The sequence below is a fragment of the Monopterus albus genome, unplaced genomic scaffold, assembly GCF_001952655.1.
Source record: "Monopterus albus unplaced genomic scaffold, M_albus_1.0 scaffold323.1, whole genome shotgun sequence".
NCBI lineage: Eukaryota > Metazoa > Chordata > Actinopteri > Synbranchiformes > Synbranchidae > Monopterus > Monopterus albus.
The window spans coordinates 242,369-265,795 of record NW_018128203.1 but is presented as its reverse complement, the minus strand read 5'-3'; the positions used below and the strand labels follow the sequence as shown (position 1 = coordinate 265,795).

The following is a 23,427-nucleotide window of genomic DNA, read 5'->3' as shown; positions in this document are numbered from 1 at the left end:
CTACTGCCAAAGATCTTGAGTTTCACTTTCAGGAGGGGTCAAGGCTCTGCGCTCTCTGTCTGCATTGATTCATTTTTCAATTCATTAGTTTGCTGTATGATCAGCCTGAGCTGCTCTCTGAAATGGCTGGCCATCAGGGAATACCTTTGGCTGAGGAATGAAGGAGACTACAGAAGGAGGGGAGGTACACATGGAAAATTGGAAGCCTTGTTGTTTTTTTCATAGGCTGTGTTGTTTTCTTTTTGATGGCCTTGTGTGTAGCGGATGGGGCTCTGGTATTAAGGCTCTGTGCTGTTCTGTTGTCAGATTTATTGCCGTTCTTTTGCCCTTGTTGCTTCCGTGTGCTGGCGTAGAGGGGATGTGAGGGGGAGTAAAGAGGCAGACACAAATGAGGCAAATTGAGGAGAAAAAGCAGAATCAGTGGCTACAGGGCTGGTGAAGGAAGGAGGCCCGGAATAATTCAAATACCTTACAACAAAAACATCAAATCTTTGGTATCTCTTTACTTTGTCAGATGCCATAAAAATGATTTTCTTTCAAAAAAAGACAGGATCAATGATTGTCCTTGTGTGAGTAATGTGAGTGGACCTGACTTCACAATTCACCTTTAGATTTCTGCTTCCTTCAGGTGAGAACTTGAAATTTTGACTGACAAAAATGATGACTGCATGGCACAAAGGATTTTTGGGCAGAGGACACATTCAGATGGCCTGGGCCAAGTGGGGTTGTTATAGACAGGTTTCACAGCCCATTTCCCATGTTGCTGTTGTTCCAACCTTGCTCCCTGACCCTCTGAAGGCCCTCTCCTCCTCTCAGGCCTTGGAGAAGGTGGTGGCAGAAGTGCCCGGCTGCCCAGAACTGGTACCATGATCATCGTGCCAGCGGTCCACACAGCGGCGGCGCGCATTCATGAAGAAGTTGCTGACAGTGCTGAGCTCCAGGCCAAGCTGCTGGGAGATAGTGATCTGCATTTCCTTGGATGGACGCTTGTTCTCCTTGAAGATGGCAATGAGTGTGCGGCGCTGCAGGTCAGTGAAGACTAGACGCTGTTTTTTGGGCGCCGTGTTGCGGTCCTTGTGTTGCTCCTGTTCTTTGCGCTTGCAGGCTTGGTATGGACGGCAGCAGTCAGAGAGATGGGGATGAGAGTGGGAGGCAAAGAGGGGAAAGAAAACACAGAGCAAGGTAAATATACAAAAGTGATTGTTTTCATGATTCAAATAATAAAGACAAGAGGTGGAAGGAAATAAAGTAACTAAATATGTCATTAGCCAATACTTAAACACATAAAACTAGTTTATGCACCAGCAAAGAATCTACAGCTCCATCTCTATTGCCATATTAAAGTTGATTTAAAGCTAATCCATGCCTTCTGCCCAGTGGGAATATTCCTTCCATCCTTCAGAGTGCAGACAGGGAGCCAGCCTGCGGTGAGAGAAGGATGGGGTGAGGAGGGAAAGGGGGAGTGGGACTTGCTGTTGCCTGCTAGCTGGAGACACTGCTGTTTGATTCAATATTAATGCAGTTTGTGAAGCAATAGGGGACTGAGTGACTGTTGCACAAAAGTAAGCATTGTGTGTGTGTGTGTGTGTGTGTGTGGAAATGAAAGATAGAGGAGGGGTTGACGCAGGGAAAAAAGGTTGGAGAGAAAAGAACTGAAAAGGTGGAGTAGTAAGACAATGTGTGTGCATTTGTGTGAGTGTATAAGAAGCAAAGAGAGGAGCTGTGAAGAGGAAGGAGGGGCAGAGAGTGAAGGAGAAAGAGAGATATTGACTGACTTTGCTGTAGGAATTGGGGGTTCTCTATAGGGACTGGGGTCAGAATTCCCCCCCCCCCATACACACACACAGCAGGTCTACAGTCTGCTGCTTCAAACAGAGCCCACTGGAGCCCACTCTATTGAGCTCTGAGAGGGTATTTATAACCCCACCCCCCCATGCCCAAACACAAACACTCGAGAGGTGCACGCACCGGCTGCTATAGCCCCCATCTCATACACAAAGCAATTTTCAAAAGAAAAAAAGAAAACAGGTCGAGTGGTCTCTTTTTTGTTTGTTTGTTTGTTTGTTTGGGAGGGATGTCTGAGGGGGTCATGGGGTTGTAGGCAGCGAACACAGAAATTAATAGTTAAAAGAGTGTTGTATTGTGGGTAAGTGTGTTGTAACTTGGAGTATTTGTAAGAGAAGGGTGAAAAGCAGCAGACAGGGTAAAAGGCAGAAACGGCGCCCAGAGATGGACTTGAGGAGCTGGTGTGTGGAAGGTTAAGGCACCACCTCCTCAGCCACATGCTCCCTTGGCGGCTTAGGATCGAATCCTGCCTGAACAGACTGTGTCCCTCTCAGCTTCCCTACTGTCTCAATAAAACAAAAAACAAAAAAACTGGAAAAAAAAGAGGAAAAGATGCATGAGTCTCCACCTGCTACCCTTGAGATCATCAGATACTTCCTTACTAGCCTTCAATAATGTCTCACTTTCACACTGTGCGTGTGTCTTGATGCATTCGAAGACAGAGTTTTCCCCCTCAACTGTGTCTGCATAACAGTGTGTGTTTGACGGGGAGGTTGAGATTGTGCTGAAATGGCTGGAGCCAAGCAGTGGTGCTGTGTGTCTAATTACAGTGGAACAGAGACCATTGATCAGCCATTGCAGTCCAATCTGTTTACTACAGATGTCTAACCTACACACAGGCCCATCCATCATATTCATATTTCACATCAACACTGCAGCTCTATATATCACACAAATGCACACATGGTAATCCGCCACAGAGAAATTTTTCAAATGCATGCTTATTTGTACAGTGTGTATATCATCATATACAGTTTAATACTTTGATTCATTATAGGAATAAAAGTACTTATGACAATGAGCAGGAGGATGATGATGTCATTTTAGGGGTTGGACTTTAGCTGAAATAGTCACAGTGTCACAATGAGTAGAGTCACAGCTGATAGGACAAGCAGGACATAAAGCTTTTGTGAAGCAATTGTTCACACTGTTGTGTCTTTACTAGAAATATAAAACTCTGCATCTGTTGTTGTTTTGTCTTTTACAGAGTCCCTCTAATTATAATGACATAAGAAGCGCTTTTAAACCCTTAATTCTTCATGTGTTCTGGACAAACCAAGCTAAATGTCACTCGTTAATTCCATGGACAAATACTGGCAGGCCGACTCATACCACGGCTTTATTAGCAAATTGATTTATTTGTCATTCATCAATATAACAACAGGCTCTTTGAAAACACATTTTTGTCTGAGTCCATTAACAAGAAATGTTTCTCATTATTGTTTTTTATGTTTCATCTTTTAATAAAGTTTTAACCAATGCTTCAACTATTTTACTGAACATATAGTGGATAGTATGTGCTTCAAACCAGACTAATAAAAATATAATGATATGTTTTTAAAAGTTTCATGTTTTCCAGTTGTCCATGCCAGAGATTAAATGAAATCAACTCAACTAAAAATGTCCAGGGTCAAACAGTTGTCTTTGGTGATTGATAATGCAATACCAGCACCAAACTACAGTTTTATTTTCTAAAATTAATAGTTGTAAAGTAACTTTATTAAACTGACAACTTGATGAAAACAGAACATCTGCCAGCTGCACAGATAGCTGTGTATGCTTTAGGGAATGTGCTACCTTGACAGGGGAATAGCAAATTTCACTTTCCTCAACAACAAAGCTGCTATCATTTACCAAGCAATACCAGAATTTTAGTCTGTTTGTTTAGTCTAGTTTACATATTACAGGTAAGACGTTCAGTCAGAACCTTGATGTCTGCAGATGTGGTTTTAAAGATGTCCAGATGTAAACAGGCTTTACTTGGGGGGCGACAGTGGTGTGGTGGGTAGAGCAGTCGTCTCTCCCAACTGGACGTTTGACGGTTCGAATCTCAGTGCCTGCAGTCCACATGCCAAAGTGTCCTTGGGCAAGATGCTGAACCCCCCCCCTCCCAAGTTGCCCGTGATGGCGGTGCAAATGCAGCGGCCCGGGGCCCCTCGTGTCACAATGAAAATAAAGTTGCTTCTTGTTAAAGGATCTTGTACTAGATCAGCTACACACTGATTATAGAGAAGTTACTACTCTGCTCAGCAAAGACACGTCATTCTATCTGGGTAATGTGTGAGCTAGAGGATTTGTTTCCCAGCAGGACAATGAGTCTAAACACACATTAAAGAAAAACAATATATAGAGCACAAGCTCTTCACTATATCTTACATACTCTGACTTATATAACTGATGTGTAATTAATTACATTTTTATTATAGTAAATGCTAACATCCTTTTTTTTTTTTTTTAAGAAAACCTGTTTTTATCCTAGAGCAATACTGTCATTTTTGCTTCAGTGTTTAACTCCTCAGTTGTTGTTCATTTCTTTTGACTTGAACACATTTACTTCCTTCCACCCTTTTCTTCATCTCTTTGTCCAAGATGAGTGACCTTGAACAGGTATGTACAGTATAACAACACACTCAAGCACACACACACAACCTCTGGTCCTAAAACCAAAAGTGTTTTAATTGGGGTGTTTCTGTCCAATTATAGCATTTTTCTCTTGGATTGAAAAAGTATCAAATTAACAGGCACAGTACATTTATGCTTGCTTATTTTATCTACTCTCTTCTAGGTTTAAGCCTTTTTTTAGCCTTACTGTGTTATTTAATGGATTTACTGGAAGTAAAATCAAAATGGATCTGTCTAGTTACAGAAATAGGATTCAGAATCTGTCAATAGATTTCATTTTGGCTAGCCCATACATCTTGGGAGGTAAATGCTTGGGAAACTAACTGTTAGTCAGGGGTTATAATTATTATTCTGATGAGTTTATTCTCTTTAAATCCTCAAAAGTTAAGATTAAAGTGACAAAAATCTAATGCTCATTTTTGTGCAATTAGTGCATAAAACTGACCACATGGAATGAGGTTTTCTCTCCACGACAAGCTCAGATTTCTCTCTCCACATCCTGCCACCGGCGAGTCACGTCCTGCCACTTCCTTGACCGCCTGCTTTGAGCCGTTTCGGTCGGCAGGTGTCGCTCTCGCCGTGTCCCGGCTGCACGGGGCGCCATAGTGCGCTGCCTTTGCTACAGGCGCTGGATTTAGTAATCAATATCGATCGATCGATGAGGAAGGGGGCCCTGATTACTGAACCAAGCTCAGTGTAGAAAAGAAAAGAAATCGATCATTGCAGCTTTTAGAGCTACAGTAGGCACCGAACAGAGAGACGGACATAAACTCATGCACAAAGAGCGGCCGGACAAGAGCAGACATCCTGGTTTGGTGCTGAGTGTTTTGTGTGGTGCAGGCTACACCCCGCTGTTATACGGACACAGAGAAATGTTATTTATTTAACTCTCTGTATGGAGCTGTGAACCGGAGCTGACCTACTTTGAGTGGATCCCTCAGGCTCATCACACACCTGCAAAGACTATACGTTCATCCTCGTTTCCACTGTTGTGGTGAATACACGCCACAATACTGTGATTGTGATTTCCATAAGTGGACTTATAGAAACAATCCCCGTCTATGTCTGTTTAAAAGCCTCCTGATTTGGACTTTACAGTCCTGCATATTTTCTCTTACGCATTCAAAATGAGTGATTGTTCAACGTATGCTTGGATAAAGACGCAATAACTTAGGCCGATTTCTTTTCCACTGATGACATTAATATTCCTTGCTTCACTACAAACCACGCGAGGTTAAGAGAAAGGCCTTGGGTGTTCAATATCGATCGATAGATTCTTGAATAATTCGTGTGTGAAATTCAGTTCGTTCAATTAATTATGCCTCGGAGGGGAGGGGAGATCTACCAGGAAGGATGGAGGCGACGTGTTTCCTATGTGATCCAGCTGTCACAGGCCTCCTCTGTCCCTGCAGATGTGAGTCCATCTTGAGCATGAATCATTTATTGATCGTCACTGCCCTTCCTGCTCATAATGAGAAAGTCAAACCGCCCAATACTGTGACTGTGAAACCATGATTACATATCTGCATCTCATTTCCCCCGTTATTCGTTTTCCAAAGTCTTCCCACTTTGAAATTCAACTATGAAGCCCCAAGTTTGTGCTCCTTGTAAAGAGCACGGGGTCAAAGTCTGATGATTTAATTAATTTAACAAAAACATGTTTACCGGTCACGGTTCGGCGCGTTTATGTATGGGCTTCACTCTCTCTCTCTCTCTCTCTCTCTCTCTCTCGCCCCTTTATTGTTGGAAGCCAATCCTGTCCTCACTACTAATCTATGCAGAGTGCTTGTAGTTGCACTCTTCTCTGTATTGTAAGAAGTGTGATTGGGCAATTTGATGTTTAAGAGTCACTCTATTTCCTAAGTAACGTCTCTGCTGTTTCGCATGGGCTGTTGCCCTAAAGATTGATAGCAAGGTGTGCATGCGCACGGCCCTCTGTAAACTGGCATTTATTCCATGCAAGCTGCAGGGTAGTGCCAAACCCTCTCCCCCCTCTCTCTCTCACGCCAGGCCAAAACACTTCCAGCTCAATACCCTTTAATGTAATGAGTGAGAATTGGTGTTAATATACTGATAAAGCGACACAATTTGTTTGTTTGCCTTCTGCCGCGACTCAGCTGCGAGGCATTTCTTCTTCGCCCCTTCAATAACACTCAACCTGAACTCAGTGAAACCTTCGCCCAAATCGCAGCTCAGTCCTCCAATTCTCTGCCTGCAACAGTTTACTTTGCTTTTTCCTTTTAGATTTGCTGTATCATCTGTCGTAGCCATGTAGCACTGTAAATTATATTTTGTTTTTAAATTATTGTTAAGAAAACACGCGCTTTCAATGTGCTTTTTATGCGTCAGTAGAAGCCCCAAACCCGCCTGAGACATTACATTTTCTAACCCCCCGTGTTACTAGAAACCGAGTGGTAAAGCTAAGAAATTGCACAGTACAAAAAAATTCAATAATGTGTAAAAGCTGCTGCCTGTGATGATCACACTTCTTATGAGGTTTAGGATAATTAAATTCACTCAGCCATTTAAGCACATGATCGAGACAGGCCTGTGACTGAGGTTGAACCTGCAGTCTTATTGTTTTCTGTTGCCAGTGTATCCTTGATCTGCATGCGCCGTTTATTTGTATGCGTGGGTCTGTTGTTAGAATGATGCTGGTGTTTGGCTCGATCGTTGATTCCATTCAGACCTGCTTTGACCAGTAACGCCTGAGTAATGATCATGCTTTATTTTGTGGAGACAGGAGGGCAGGCCTGGGGTTACATTCTCCACAAACAGGTGTGAGCGCGCAGTGTGCGCTTTTCTGTAATTTATGAATTTATTATGAGAGTCTTCACTTTGAGAAATTTTGACAAAATTAGCTCGAATTGAATACTGGTTGTGTTGGGCAAAAATTGGCGAGTGTGCCTGAAATAGATCAGTGTTTAAAAAAATAAAAATGGGCTTTGTCCACCCACAACTACATAGCATAAATAAAAATCGAGAAATAAACCATTTGACCGCTTAACAAATTCTTCACAATCAAACAACTAGCATTAATATTTGAACAAAGTAGGTTCCCTTTTGGGTGAGGTGTGGGTGAGGAGTGGGTGATGCTCCGTGACCGGCCAACAAAGCCATATGTCTCCTGTTCATGTGGATCTGAGCCCGATGCCAGGACCCAAAGAAGGAACAGCCTTAATGCTCATTTTCATTTACTGAATAGAGTTTACACACGTTTTTAAGCAGTCTGTCACGAGCAGGCGCGTTTATATTGAAAACCAAACAGACGCGAGAAAGAAAAATAAACAAAATAAACAAAATTCTTTATTAGTGGAGAATGTATCACGACAATTACGTTTTTAAATCTCGCGGGACTTGATGGGTATACAGAGGTCAGTTAGGTCAAAGCTTACAGCCTATTTAGACCATGTTAAGGAGTAAAGATTTAGAAAAGTTCCACCGCAGGATTTAGCTAAATGTGTTCATTTCCCACAAGACGCCAGCGGGAACTCATCTCTCACTTCTCTGCTAATTTCTTATTTGTCGCCGAAGATTCAGCTGATCTGCAGTCAGATCATAGCCCACTGTTGACTCTTCACGGGCAGACAGACAGGTTTTCAATATGCAGGAATTTTCGAGATCCAATTCAATACAGATCTCACTCAATTATGTGAAGAGAGAGTGAACAGGAATATTTCTAACACGCGCTTATTGCAGTCACCTAATTGCATTGCTATTTTCTCTCATGTATAAGAAAATATATTAAACTGAAATAAATAAAGTCTTCTCTTTATTATTCTATAGCAAACTGCATGGGCTCTTTAATTTATTTGCAGGGTTTATTCGAAGCCTGTTGCCTTTTGCAAATCACATTGGTAAATCTAATTACTTCCTTCAGTGATATAGGTATAACAACAACAACAACAACAACAACAAATTATTATTATTATTATTGTAAACCAAATTATTAAAAGTGCCCCTTAATCTAAATTTTAAGAAAAACCAAATTGCCTTCAACTCTCTCTCTCTCTCTCACACACACACACACACACCACAACAGTTACTTAAAGCAAAGCCATAGCCAAACAGGGCAGATGTTGTGGAGTGTAAATATTCAGAAATCTTGTAGAAACCATAAATTGGCGTTTTCATACCCGGTCAACAAAGCAACAAATTCCTAATTTTAAAATAACCCTCAGCTAGTTCGTTATATTTAATATCATGTAATACAATGGTTATATGAACTGACATCGATTCATTCATCAATTGATTTCACAGTCGTTTTGTTCCTTTGTTGATCTGTGTGGGGTTGCCCAACCGGAGTTTCGGGTTGCATCTGTGGGTACGACAAGCTCTGTGTGTGTGTGTGTGTGTGTGTGTGTGTGTGCGTTTGCGGTTTTGTTGTGATCGACCCAGCAGAAAGACGTACCGAGGTTCCAAGCAGACCATGAATCTGTGGGCTCTCATTTCACAAAGGTCGAGTCACAGACTCACTACCTAGAGTTTTATTTTTACCTGCCTCAGACGGAGACCATTAAACCAAAAGGCACTAAACGACTACAGCCTACACTTTAAAGGCTGCATTCCAAGAATGTGGATTCTTATCACATCATTTTGTAATTGGTCTCAGAATACTAGTTTTTCTTCAATCAAGATTTGATCTGATTTGACATATGAATTCTTTTTCATCTGCAGTGGTGTATTTTATTCTTTTATGTGCCCAGGTATGCCCACTTCCTTTTTCTAAAATTAAAACCGTATCAGCGTAGGTATAGTATAGGTAGAAAGGTAGAATGTATAGGTAGAATGTATAGGTAGAATGTATAGGTAGAATCTAAGAATCTGCAGATTTTAACTGCGATTGCGAGATTAAGTAACTTTATACAGTGGGCCTATATTTAGGGTCATATAGAAACCTTACAGTGTTCAACTGGGTGCCTGCCTCTGTTTTCTTTAATTGTGCGGACAATGTCTTGCCTTGTGTTCTGCCGCTTAAACAAGCCATTATCAGGCCTTTGATAAGTGATGGCCTGTCAGGACGTTGCCTGTGTGGGCACACCGCCGCCCCACTGCTGCTTCAGCGCCACTGGACACAGATTTATAACCCTTCTCCCAAAATAGTACCCGTTACTTGTTTCTCAAAGTATAAGACTCCTCACTGTGTGGAAGCAGTGGATGAATGCGTGTGCGCTGGACGCGCGGAGCAGACCCGGTTTTTGGGTTATCCCGGCGTTACATAAGATTGTTCCATTGACACAGTGCTGACATGCTCTGGTCAACGTTTTAATTGCACAACAGCCTGCTCTTTGGAACCGTCACTTGCTTAGGCCCTTATGTAAACCACTACAGATTGCTACGGGGTCAAAAGCCACGTACCATTGGTTTTTTCATCAAGCATCTTCACGAGAAGTCCAGCACAGCTTTAGTTCCACATCTTAAAATCCTTTTTGTGCAGCCATTTGACTCCAGAGCGCAAGGACGAATAATCAGATTTAATTATGATTATCTGGATTTGTGTCCTTTGTACTTTTGCCTGGAAAGGAGGGGCGCACGCGGAGCCATTAACCCTTTGATGCTGGCCCCGTGCTTTAGTCGACTCTGCCAGCAATTTGATTTAAAGGTCATTCTCTCCTATCGATCTGGTTTGGCGAGGGGGCGACTGAGTAGCGTAGGAATTGATCATCTAAAATAGAAGAGACGGTATTCAAGACTGTACACAGTCCAGACCTCTACTGCATTTCTAATTGCTAAGCAGCCCCCTGAATTGAAACTCCGGGTTCCTGCTTCAGTTGGACTAATCTGATTTCTTTTAAAATTACATTCTTGTGAATTTTAAAGTCAGTGGGTGCAGCACGGAACAGTGTGGGTGGGATGTATAATGAGCGACAAGAGCTTAAAGGAGTGTGAATTCTAAGTCGTCTCATCCTGCTATATCACAGAAATAGAGGGAACGACTAAACCTCACAGATGTTCAAGTCAGCTTTTGACTGACCAGGGCACGCGGCGAGGTGAGCAACAAGCCGGCGCGTGAGAGCATGTGTTTATAAGTCATTCTGTTGTGTGTTATGAAGGGTGAGCTGTTAATGGGAGAAATGGTGTTGCATCCAGAGATAGAAAGGAAGGAGAGGCCTGGGAATGGAAATCGATACTCGCCAGATCGGCCTTAACAATGTGGCGCAGACGCACTCTGTATCCCGATCACATACACACAGGAGAGAAGTCACGGGGAGGCGACATATATGCAGACTGTACGGTGCTGATGTTGCCCTGTGTTCTGCAGTCATGCACGATGGGAAACTGTGGCCTTTGGTTTTGAGCACTCGTCTTCATAAGGTTGCAAATGTGGTTATCTTAAAATTCCTCATTCCTGCATAACTTCCATGATGCATTCCGTTATATCAGCCTACAGCATGGAGGTGCATGCAAATTTAAAGTTAATTGACTTTACCCCACACCACACTGAGCCTTTTCATGGCAGCTTAGAAATAATGATGCAAGTCGTGAGATGTCATTTCATCTGGTATGAGCTACACTGAACCCTGGATTGAAACAAAATAGCCTCGAGGTATAACCCTAAGAAAATGGCTGTTGCTCTCCCACCAGAGGATTTCAAAGGCGATGCTAACATGTGTCTCAGTACTTACAGCACACGTTGCAGTGCTTAACGAAGAACCAGGCTCAGAAACCGCAGCTGCACTGTATACTCCCCTATCTTCCCCTTACACATCAATTATTAAAGTATCAATCGATCACTTCGCAGGCTAACATCAAGCCATCTCTTAAAAAATATCCTGTTTTAGATTATCTTGCATCATTCACATCTTAATGCCCTCTCCAATTAAACCCATTATCCTGGCTCAAATGAAATTTGCTTTAGGACGTTTTGGTGAACATCGCAAAATAATGACAGTCTCCAGTTTGTATTAAAATGGTCCAAACAAGCGAAGTGATTTGAATGGAAACCCCAGTCGGCTTTGTGCTGGACTGGAACGTGGTATGCAGGATTTTGTGATTGACACCGTTGTGGATTGTAATATTGATCGATGGGTAAAAGAGCTGTTGGATGAAATAATGGTGTTTAGGGGCTATAAGAATGCTATTAACCATGTATTGGTAAATGTCCAGTTTGACACCATGAACTGTCTTTAAAACACAGACAAGACCTTGCAGTTCGGGTTGGATGGAAGCATATTTCAGCACTCTGGACAGCGCCTGAAAACTGCTGCTCTGCTTCACAGTGACTGCTGTAAACAGAAAGCTATCACAGCTATAACCAAGATAAAGAGATTCCAGAAAAACAAAAATATATGCATTATGCATATATTTGCATATATGCATTCGGGTTTTATCGGTTTGAGGCAGCCAACTAAGAGAAAAGCCTGAATTTAACTTGAAATAGACTGTAAGGAAGACAACTGATCAGCACAAGGAAATGGATGTACGCTTGCGGAGGGGAAAGGGCGCAGTGTGATGGATTTGGGGGTGGGGGGGAGTTATTTCTTCAGGATTAGGCCTGTGTAAACTCCGTGTAGTCCATTGAAACATGAATAAAGGCCTCCCACCCTAATTCTCAGCAATGTTTTTCTCCGTGTCCTGTGGGTCTTGACCTGCTCACCCTGGCACGTGCTCCGGCCATTTAGATGATAATGAACCAACTGTGCTTTTCGGGATTGGGGGGAGGGGGGTCCTTGGCATGCCATGACACCTGGTCGTTGTCACAATGAAAGAGATAACGCGTACAGGCGCGAGTCTGGTTCAGCATCTGTCTGGAAAGACTTGTTAAGTGTGAACTTCGCCTGAATATCTTATAACCCAAACCTCAAAGGGCAACTGTATGAGAGTGCATTACATGCAGCAAATTGAATATGATTACAGCAAAGGTGTGAAGCAGTGGCGTCTTTCTTTCCTCTTTTTTTAGAACAGCTGTCAGTGTGCTCCCTCTTCCAGTTCCAGCCTCCCCTCTCTGCTCCGGGGGAGAGACCCAATGGGAGAGAGTGCTGAGGCGGGATAATTGATAGATGCACTGGCTATCCTTATCGATCAGAACTGTATTGACCCGGCCAAATACATTGAGATGGAGTGTTGAATTCAACACAGATGCAAAGGCGAGTTGTTTTCATCATTAATGCGATCTTTAAATGGCCCCAAACCCCTCTTACTTGTGTAGCTTTAACTGAAACGGCCTATTTGTTTTTACCATTTTTACTGTATGTGCTTTCAGATGCTCAGAATACATACAAAATGCATTCCAATGTGCTTAACTTTTATGTTACGGGTCTGCGTGTAAGGAATACAACATGCAGGAAAGCATGTGGATCTCTGCCCTCGCTCCATTAGGAGATATTAAGCGTGAAGGACACACATTCCTCCCAAACTCATCTATCCCTGCACTGTTTTTCCTTTCAGGAGTGGATTGTCATGTGTGTGCAGACACTGGCATTTTCACATTAGCTAAGCAGGGCAGCTGCATTGATTTGTGTGCCTGTGATGAATTTGGAATAGTAATTTGAATTTATTGATTGATGTGGCCGAGCGAGTATGGCCCAACCTCACTTTCAGCACCACAACCCCCCACCCAACTCCCACTCCCACCCCACATGCGCACCGAGGATAATGGTGATTTTAAATGCAATAAGTAAAATGTTGCTCGGCGCATTTACATACAAGTCATTTGTCATTTTGCCCAACCGGATTTCCCTCAGACCGATTGTGACAGCAGCTTAAAACACAATAGACAGTACTGGCTTGACATTTGCTGTTTCAACAAAGACAAATAAACACATTTAGCAGAAATGTGCAACAAAATGTATTTTATAATAAGATCATTGATGACATCTATCGTCACTGGATCACAATAAGATAAGAGTGCAGCCCTAAATTACTACCGTGCAGAGAAGAAATGTGCACGTACATGCACACCTTCCACCTATAGGCTGCTCTGGGCCTGACTACATTAAAATAATCAGCAGGTGTACATTGCGCAGAACTGTGCCACTCCAACGTGTCAGTTGAATTGAGTGGGTTTTATCTTGAAGCTGGGTGTGGAAGATATAAAACCCCACAGCCCAATTAGCTTTAACAGCAGTGGCACTTAAAGAGACAATTGTGGAGTGTTTAAATCTTTATTTACCAGAACCCCACTAAATGCGCAAAGGAACAATTTACATTCCATTAAGTGCTTTTCAATAGGGCATTGACCGGAACTAAAATATGCCACTATATCTGCTTAATTGAACTGTTCCCTGAAATACGACACAGAAGCGCTGATTGACGTTTGGAAGCGCAGCACGTCTAAACAGGGCCTTTACACAAACATCAATGAGAGGAGACCTCTTACTCACATCTCTGTTTTAAGCCCACTGCGACGCTCTGCTTTTCATTTACGTCCTGTTAATTTGGTTGTAAGTGTTAATAGTTTAAAGGGGGTGGGGATGTGGGTTCAAATCACAGCGTTCATGATTCACAATCTTTGCGCAGTAAAAATCAAAACGATGGCTCAAAGATGAACCATTCAAAATGGAGTGATGAGGTTTGTGTCAGCCTCACTGACACAGCGTGTCCCTTCCTGTTATCATGTCCCTTTAATCCTACACATACAGTAGAATCTCGCAGTTCTCAGTTACAGAATGTCTGAACAGGCCCCGATCCAACTTTGTGGACCAGATATCCCAGAGTGCAGAGGAGACAGCAGAAGGTAGAAAAAGGCGCAGGGCGGCTGTGGCTCAGGAGGTAGAGTGGCTCGTTTCCTAACAGGAGGATTATCGGTTCGATTTCCGGCTTGTCCAGTCAACATGTCGAAGTGTCCTTGAGCAAGGCACTGAACCCCGAGTTGCTTCCGGTGTGAATAGTGTGAAAGCGCTTTGAGTGTGCTAGAAAAGCGCTAATCAAGTATAAGACCCTTCACCATCTGTTTGTGTCTGTTTATCAGGTCTAAATCGATCATTTATCAGTGCACTACTCTGAAAGGGGACACCTGGATCTGAAATGTTGATCCATAAGAGGTCATGCTCCCCAGACTCGTTGGCCAATCGTTGTTTGCTACGACACGCCTGTTTGACAGGGGGATGCAAAGTAAAACTGGCTCGCAGGGATCTGAAGGTCTAGATTTGCTTTACATTTAGAGCTGTAATTAATATTGGCCACATCCTGCTTTGATTGCCCCATTCTCTGTGGGTTTTGTTTGTATGTGAGAGAGAAAGAGAGTGAGAGGGATTTGTGTATCCATGCTGTATCCGTGCGTAAAAGCAAACCTACAGTATGTGACTGCATTTGCACCAGTTCGGCTTTTGAGAGATGCCTCCTCGCTTTTGTTTGTAACATCTCCATTGTTACACAGTGTCTGTTTATACTATCATGGATTGTAGCATCAATCAAAATATAGATTTCCCCCAACATTTAACACCCCAACTGTCATGATGAAGTTTGACTCGATAGAATCGACTAATAACTTCTAGTAATGTCTGTTTGAGCAGCTATTGACAGTCTCGCCACATTGACTCCTAATTGATCCCTCCACATCACTCAGGTTGGGAGCTGTCTCCTCACTCACCTGCAAGCCTGAGCGCTGACATCCGCTGGAACTCGGGCTCCTGGAGCCACTTCCACATCCTTCTGAACGTCTCCCGGCCAGACTTGAGTTTACTCCACGGTTTAGGATTCCTCAGCAGGTCAGAGAGAGTTCCCTGGGACCGGCACAAGATCCTCTGAGCAAAAATGGCCTGGGGGATGCTGTAGCGCTTGAGCTCTGCTGTTATTCGCTGTGCCACCTCCTTGGTGTTTATCTCCTCTACCTGCCCTGACCCTGCTCCCTGCCCGCCTCCCACTATTGTCTGCCTGTCCCGGTCTGACAGCATGGACCCGTTTGCCTGAGAGTGCGGATGGCTGTGATGGTGTATGCCGTTCAAGGATGTCATGAGCCCGGCCCCGTGGCCCCCGAGACCCCGGGCCAGGTGCTCCTCCCCCCGGGACAACATGGCTGCGTGGGACTCGAAGCCCCCCGAGGACAGCATCTTGTCGTTGGAGAGGTGAGCTCCTGGACCGTAGGCGCCGAGAGTCTGCTGGGAGCTGTGCAAAGACCCGAGACCGTTGGACAGAGGGGAGAGAGGCTGCCCCATGCCGGACATATCTTTGGGATAGTGGCCGTAGAGGTTACTCATGGAGGCGAGGCTTCGGTCGTCCCAGCCTGCCGCTAACGTTCCCGGCTGCGAGTCGCTGGTGCGCCGGATGATGGTGAGCATGTGGGTGTGGATGGTGAAATTTCTCCGAAACGGTGGATATGGGGGGCAGGTGCTGCAGCGGCGTCAAAGTGGTGTAGGTGCTGCTCAGGCTCATTCCGGAGTCGCACGACATGGTCATTGCCGGATGCAGGGGTCCAGACAAAGCGTGGTCCGTGCGGTAGTCCCCTGCTCCCTCCAGTATCGAGGCCATGCTGGACACCATGGCTGATCGTCCGTGCGACACCAAGTTCCGATGCGACGCCGTCGACTGGCGCGCGTGTGGGGAGTTCATTAAGTCGCTTGTTTGATGGGAATGAGATACACCGTGCAGATTTCCAATGTTTTCCATTGTAAGCTCCATCATTAAAAGGATCTTTATTTCCACCCCTCTCGCCACTCTCTCGCTCTCTCCCTCGCTTCTCACCCTATCTCTCCCACTCTCTCACTGTCGCTCTATCTCACAGTCCTTTCCAATAAATTTTGAACGATTTCAAAGCCAAGCCATTGATTGTAGTTGCCTATTTGCAGTCAATCCAGCATGATTTTAAAAGATCTGGTCCCGGCCGCCACATAAACTGCACCGCAAGCCTCTGCTCAGTGTGTGGAGGTGTCTGCGCCTGCCTGGATTTCTTTCGCTGTACCTTCCACTATATCCAAAGCGCTGCTCCGCTCTCTGTGTGTATATTGACGCGCCCGCGCTCATGTTAAGATGAGTCCGAGCCTGCAAGCGCGCGCCCCCGTGGTCTATCCTCGCACTCGCGCACTCTGTCTGGGGCCAATCTGACGTCACTGGCCCCTATGTCATGGGTTGTTCATGTTGCAAATTCCTGAAAAAGATTGCATTAGACACTTGTTAAGATAAAACACAGAAGTGCAATCCACTGCAGCGTGTGCAACATTTACTCTCCGGCGGATAATAAGGACTGGCTCCTTGTTTTTTCTGATAACGCCGCTTAGCAAGGCGCCAGCAACACATGTGATGCCTCTCTTGAAGGTTAAATATTAATTGGTATGAGGGCACGAGTATAATGAGAAACCCACAACCTAATCTTGAAGAGCTTACTTTCATAAATTAAAGATGTGTATTTTGGATGCTCGCTCGCTGAAAGAACAAGTGTGCTTGAATAAAGAAGCAAATTCTTTGACTTTCAAACATGATAATCATAACTCCAGATTGCATGGGTGACCTTTGACACATTTGAATTTTAACCACCTTCCCAGTGAAATTACATTTGCATATTTCTGAAATTTGAAAATCAAACAGTCAAATGTTTCCCCAGTGTTTAACCGTTAAACTTCTCTCATAACTTTTTCTTACACGCGATTTTCCCTCTCCATGAGCAAATGTTACTGAATAAACGTACCTAGTTTCATTTCATCAGCCTCTAGGCTTTGACCTCTTTCACATCTTTGCTCCTCGGATTCAGGCCACGAGAACCAAACTCTCAGACACATCAACTCTCATATAATGTTGCCTTAAAAACTTCTGCATGCTGCCTGTTGACGTCAATCCAGGTCAGCAATCTATCAGTGTCAAAGCATGTATGGATCAGGAGATACATTGATATTTTAGCGTATAACCTACTGCAGGAGCTCGCAACTATGGCAGCGATCGAGTGATTGGATTTTGTATAAGGGTTAACGAATAAGTCACAAAGTGAGGAGTATACAAAGCTTCACTGAAGTTGTCAGAACAGTTTTCCATCTGCACCAAATATGGCGTAAATTTTAATTGCTTAATTTCAGATATTGCTTCATAATATCATGAACACATGTACGGTGTGGAATAGGGCTGCAATATCCAGTCTGTGGTTCAGTTAGTGGATTGGTACTTTGTTATAGCGTTGTATTTAGCCTGCATTTTATTGTAAGGACTTGTTATTGTATCCCTAAATGATCTCCTAAATCACCACCAATTTTATTCAACATCTGTTTCGCATTATACGTTTTGTTATCTTGTATTATTGCATGTAACTGTTTTGTCCAGTCCGAGTGTGTGAAGCTGTCTCCAATATGGTCACATGTGTGAAACAAGTGGCACACGACTTTAAGACATCGGTGGCATGTCTGAACGCACCGTGGAAAGTAGGTCTCGGTGTGACGTGTGTATGTGCCAAGCATAGCCCCGCTGCAGTCCTCCCTCCCTGGGCCTCTATTGCTCTGTGAACACTGTTGCCAAGCGAGAAGCCTTGGCATTTACACCGATGTTACATAAAATGAGGCCATTAGAATTTCGACCCAGAGCTGAAAAAATAGTCTAACAATCTAGGAAGTGGCATCACTAATCATTTGCAAATTGCGTAAAATAATTTCCCTGACTAGTGTTTACCAACAGTTAGGTCATGGTCATCCATTACTTTACTGATGAATTGTGATATCAGTGGCCTTGGCACATCAGCTCTTTCCCCCCCAAATAATGACGCTAAAACTGTGTCTTTGCGGATTGCCAAAGGGGGATGGTGGCTTTTGGCTTGTGCCATCAGGAGAACAGCAGTGTCCGCTTGGGTTAATGTCCCTGTATTGATCCCAGCAACCGCTGCTATCGAAAATGAATTACCGAAGCCCGCACAGCAGCGAATCCGTCATCTGTGCTCAGCCAGCCGGCCAGAGCAGCTTATTGGTCGCGGTGGTGATGGATGTTAACTTTCATTGCTGGCTCCTTGCTCCTAATTCACCAGGGTTTACAACCCAAAACAACGCGCTGAAAAGTTTTAGCCTATACTTTGAGTAAGAACTTGTAAACTTCACACGAGAACTCCTCTTTGTCTTTCTGTGTTGTTTTGTGCTCCACTACACTATGCCAGGTCATGTTACCTAAAAACAACAAAAGCTTTTTTCTACTTTATGTAGCTTGGTCAAGTTGTTCATATAGCGAGCCAAAATAAAATTTGGATGCAAAATAAACCCAGCAATTTTCTCCTCCGAAAAATCTATTTATCAGCCTAGAGCTAAGTTTTAATTTGTATTTTAATGTACTCAAATAGTTAAATAAGCACATCCTACGGTAAATACAATATGAAATATTAACTGTGTCGATATCTGAGGTGTGACTGGGGCGATGCCGCAGAGACCCAGTGATTTATTTCATATTAATAACAGCGGGCTAGGCGGTGGCCTCAGCACGACGCTGGCATCGACTGCACACACACACACACACACACACACACACACACACACTGCGGTGATTGTGCAGCAGCAGTTGGTGTGTGTGCTTTAATTTATCTCTTATTAATGCACATTTATTTGCTAAAAGTTATAAATTCTGTTCTTTAAATTGGACTCTGGTGGTATGCTTTGTTTTAAAGTCACTACAGATCAACGTTAAAGTGTTTTATGAGGCCCAAAGCATTTAGGTTTTTTTTATTTTTAAGCACTGCCGTCATTTCATGATCAATTAATCAATGCTGAACCTGGAGCTTCACTCAATGCATTTCTGAAGAATCGATGGTGCCAAAAATGCAATGTGCTAAAACAGGTTAGGTTAGGTCTCCTGTTATGTGTTTGACCTGTCTCAACACGCAGTTCATTACAGGAAATGTGCACATAGCACTCAGCTGAAAACTTTAAGCTGAGCTTTTCATTTGGCTGAGTGCTGTTGACTGCAGACCCTGCATAAAAATGACAAATTAAAGGAAACTGCTTTCCTCCAGGACGACAGTGCCCATTCAGTGGTCAGTGAATGGTTTGATGTTTATGAACATGGTGTGAATCGTATGGCCTTCACAGGCTCCACATCTCAGCCCAGTTGAACGCTTATGGGAGACTTTGGAGCCACGTGTCAGACAGTGTCTCTACTATCATCATCTAAACCTCCACAGAGTTCAGACTTGTAGAATCAATGCCAAGACGCACTGAAGCTGTTCCCAACACCTTACCGAGATACTGTATGCTGGGGTTTCCTTCACTTTCTCACTCGTCTCCATTTTCACGCAGCAGGCGGCCAAAAGAAAGTTTTAGCTCCCCCCAAATTCTTTTTTTTTTAATTTTCTATATTTTTTAATTAAACATCGTGTGATAGTGAGAGGAACTCCTGTTGGGCCAACTCTCCCGCAGGCTTGTCTGTTTTCCCAGCAATCACTCGACAGAGACAGACTAATCTTTTCATGACTTCTTGAATGACTCCGTAGCTGATGCATCACACTTAATGTATTCTAAAGTATATTTACTTGAATCTGGCTATTGGCAAAAGTTAAGTAGCAGTGTTTAGTAATGTCGCATTGATCAGGCCTCTGAGCAAGTCAGCGGGACGGGCTGCTGCAGCTCTCATCAGTCCACACACACACACACACACACACACACACTGATGTGGCCTTGTTGGGAGATGGAGCTCCACAACATCTGCCCTCTTTGCCTATGGCTCTGATTTAAATAACTGTCTGCGTGTGTGAGGGTGAGAGAAATATAGGCGATGTCCAATAAAATTTGAAAATACCTATAATAATCCACACATTAATTGCAGCTATAGTTGACTAGACTAACCCCCCGAAAAACAATGAACTGAACGACAAGAAATGAGACATTTCTTGTTTATTATTTATTAGACTTTTTTTTTTCTAATATGGTCCCAGTTTTTTTTTTCAGCTAAATCTTTTCTAGTTAATCCCTTTTTTTCACTAGACACTAACTCATTTGCCTTCACACATGTTGTACGAACTTTCAATAGGCTACAGGCCAAATCAATGTCACCCTGCATTTTGAATGCTACGTGTTTGTCCTGTTAAATCTTTACAAGGCAGCCTACTGTTAAAAGAGTTAGTTTCACAGTCAGAGCTCTGAAGCCACATTTAAAAGACATAAATGCTGAAAAAAGCTCCCACAATCGCCGCGTTTGTAAAGTGTTTGCCTACAGTTTGTTAAGGAATTAGTGTGTTGCCATAGATTATTATTTAGGTACATTTGCATTTGAAAGAACGCAGCAATAGAGGACCGTAGTGATCAATAGCCCTGGTGCCATATCGATCTATCCGCAGTCTGATCGATTGACAGAAAGGATTGGGTGCACATCTTTTCTCTGCTCCTGATTTTATTCAAAATAAAAGTCGGCTTATTTAAAAATAGAGGAAGGACAGCCGGCTTGTATGATCTAAAAATATTTAGCACAACAGGTGCCAAAGCAGGCCTAACATGCCTTATGGAAGACTAATCAGTAATCAATACGATCAGATTTGATCATACATTAAACTGAGCCTCGGCTATATTATATATGCACATTCCTCCTTAACATCCTCACAGTGTATAAGTCACACTGTGAGGAAAAATGTCTAAAAACGTTAGTTTGTTTAAGAAAAAACATGAGGGATAAAGTAAAAATGGAGATTATTGTTTAGTTTTATTCTGTGACTCTGCCTCGTTACTAAAGCTGTGTTCAGATCACACACAGCTCTCGTCTCCCTGTCATTTATCCAGGAGAAACGCCATTTGAGAGAATGACAGTTCGAGAAATATATTTTTGTCATGAAGGTCACGCAGATTTATTTAGATTCTGACAACCTGTTGGAGAAGTAACCATCAGTCAGGTGTGTTGAAATGATGGCACTGCAATCAATGGAGTTACTAATCACAAACACATTCAATAGACTATTGATCCGATTGGTCGGGATTACTAAATGTTATACGGATTAACTGTGGTTTTTCCTGGTCTCTCGGACACCTCCGACTTCAGCTGGCGAGGCCTCGACTCGATAATGAGACTGAATATCAACAAAAATGATAAACAAGACAAATGTAGGTAACACTTAAGAATTAGGTTGTGCATTAGGCCAATCCTTTTATTTCCTTGTTTGTTAGTTTGCTTGCCTTTTAATGTATTTATTTATTTATTTTGTTCATTGCACCTGCAAAGGTTAAATAAATAGCAATGTTAAAATAAGCAGTATTTTAGATAAACTACTTACTGTACATCTAAACACATCTATGTTGAGAATTATGCTATCAAATCTATCAGTTAGGCCTATACTAGTATGTGTGTGTGTGTGTTTGTGTCATTTTGTGTGTATTTAGATATATTATGTATAACATATTTTGCTGCCTTTGCTTTAACATGCTATTGTTTTTTAGTTATTACAAGCACCAGTTTTACATATAGACAGTTGTCAATTAGTCCATATTTGACAGAACCTGGCTTTTCACATAGAATGGAAGGTGAATTGTCTCGAACTGTAAACAAGGTTAAATGACCTGAAACTGTCTTTGATTCATTTTTAAAGTGTTATCTTGTGTTTACAGTCCACTGAATGACTGACAATATAAGCTCAGTGTAACTATTGTGAGCCATAGTGTGTGTGAAAGTGTGTGTTAGTCTGGAGAATCGTGTGTGTGTGTATGAATGAATTAACTAAATGATTTCAGTTATCTGAATAATGTCCAGTATACATGCTCCAAATGTGTATGTATAATTATACAGTGTAGTATAAATGTTGGATTATGCACACACACACACACACACTTTGTGAGGACACTCAGTGACATAACATATCCACTAGGCCCTTATGCTCACCTTAACCATCACAACTAAATGCCTAACTTCACCTAAACCTAATGTCCTCACTCTCACAAAATGTCATCACTTCCATGGGATAAATCTCAAATTGGTACTCATATACGAGCACACACACACACACACACACACACACACACACACACACACTTTCTTTTTTACTTGTGTGACTTTGGATTCAAGATTAAAGTGATCATACTTTGTACCATTACCCAACATAGGCCCAGGCTGTAATCTCCATACATTTATTCTGCTTCATAGATTGCAGATTAGAATCATTATGGCTTGTAATATGTATGTATTATCTCACAAGCTAGTTAAGAGCATTATGCATTGTTCTTCTCCCTCTCTTAAACCACACAGGTTTTTCCCATCTTAAGCACTGCTAACGCTGGATTTATTAGGCTTAAAGAATTGCCTACACATCTTCCTCAAAGGGGATTAGACATTAAGTGCAGATCAAAAGGATAAGGTCTTAAAACAGAACAATGCTTCTTGCAAAACATTTATTCTTATTCCCTTAAGCATTTTAATTCAGGGGTTGTACCTACACCACTTTAAATAGCTTTATGCTTCAAATTAAATTCATGGATTCAATGACAGCAATTGTTCTCATGGTCAGCGGGTGTTATTATACTCCTCATATTTTATTCTATTACATTTGCTCCAAAATATTTAAGCAATTTTTATTTATTATAACATGAAAAGGCTCCAAGTGACAGAGTTGTTTTCAGCAGATTTTGATTGTTTTAAAAAGTAGTACGATTTTCTTTGTTTATGAGGCAAAATACCCTGGATGGTTTTTCTTTCTTCTCATGTTTTGTGTGTATTGTGGAGATAGAAACAAGGAGGTGTAGATAAATTTGAAGTGCAGGCTCAGGCTCAGTGTGCTTTTGTATTTTCATAGTATGAAAGGATGACACAGCTTCAGGGAAAGTGATGACTGCTCAGTCAGATTTGTAACACAAAACAGAGCCAGTGACCTGCTGCTATTCATCCTGGCTCTGACATCAAACATTTTTAGTGTGCTACAACTGCAGCAGGGTTTTTTTTTTTTTGAGATGGAATCAATAGTGAACATTTTTGTATTTTATTATCTTGTAAATCTTTTCTTATATTCACCAGCCAAGTAGTAAAACCTCACACACACACACAGTATGAAAGGAAAACATGTACCAGTCACAATAAATGCAATTGGCTTTTACTTAACCCCTACCCCACCACCCACCCATCTATACATGCCCCCCCAAACACTGCCCGTTCCCC

At 42.6% G+C, this 23,427-nt stretch overlaps 1 protein-coding gene across 1 annotated transcript; it reads right to left on the bottom strand.

Annotated features, from left to right (window-relative positions):
• Positions 1-45: 45 nt before the first annotated feature.
• On the bottom strand, positions 46-16,291 carry onecut3a (one cut homeobox 3a). Its single transcript, XM_020624249.1, is given in 3 exon segments — positions 46-1,105; positions 14,999-15,627; positions 15,629-16,291. Coding segments are annotated over 3 exon segments (1,323 nt in total). The 5' UTR covers positions 16,030-16,291; the 3' UTR covers positions 46-812.
• Positions 16,292-23,427: the final 7,136 nt, after the last annotated feature.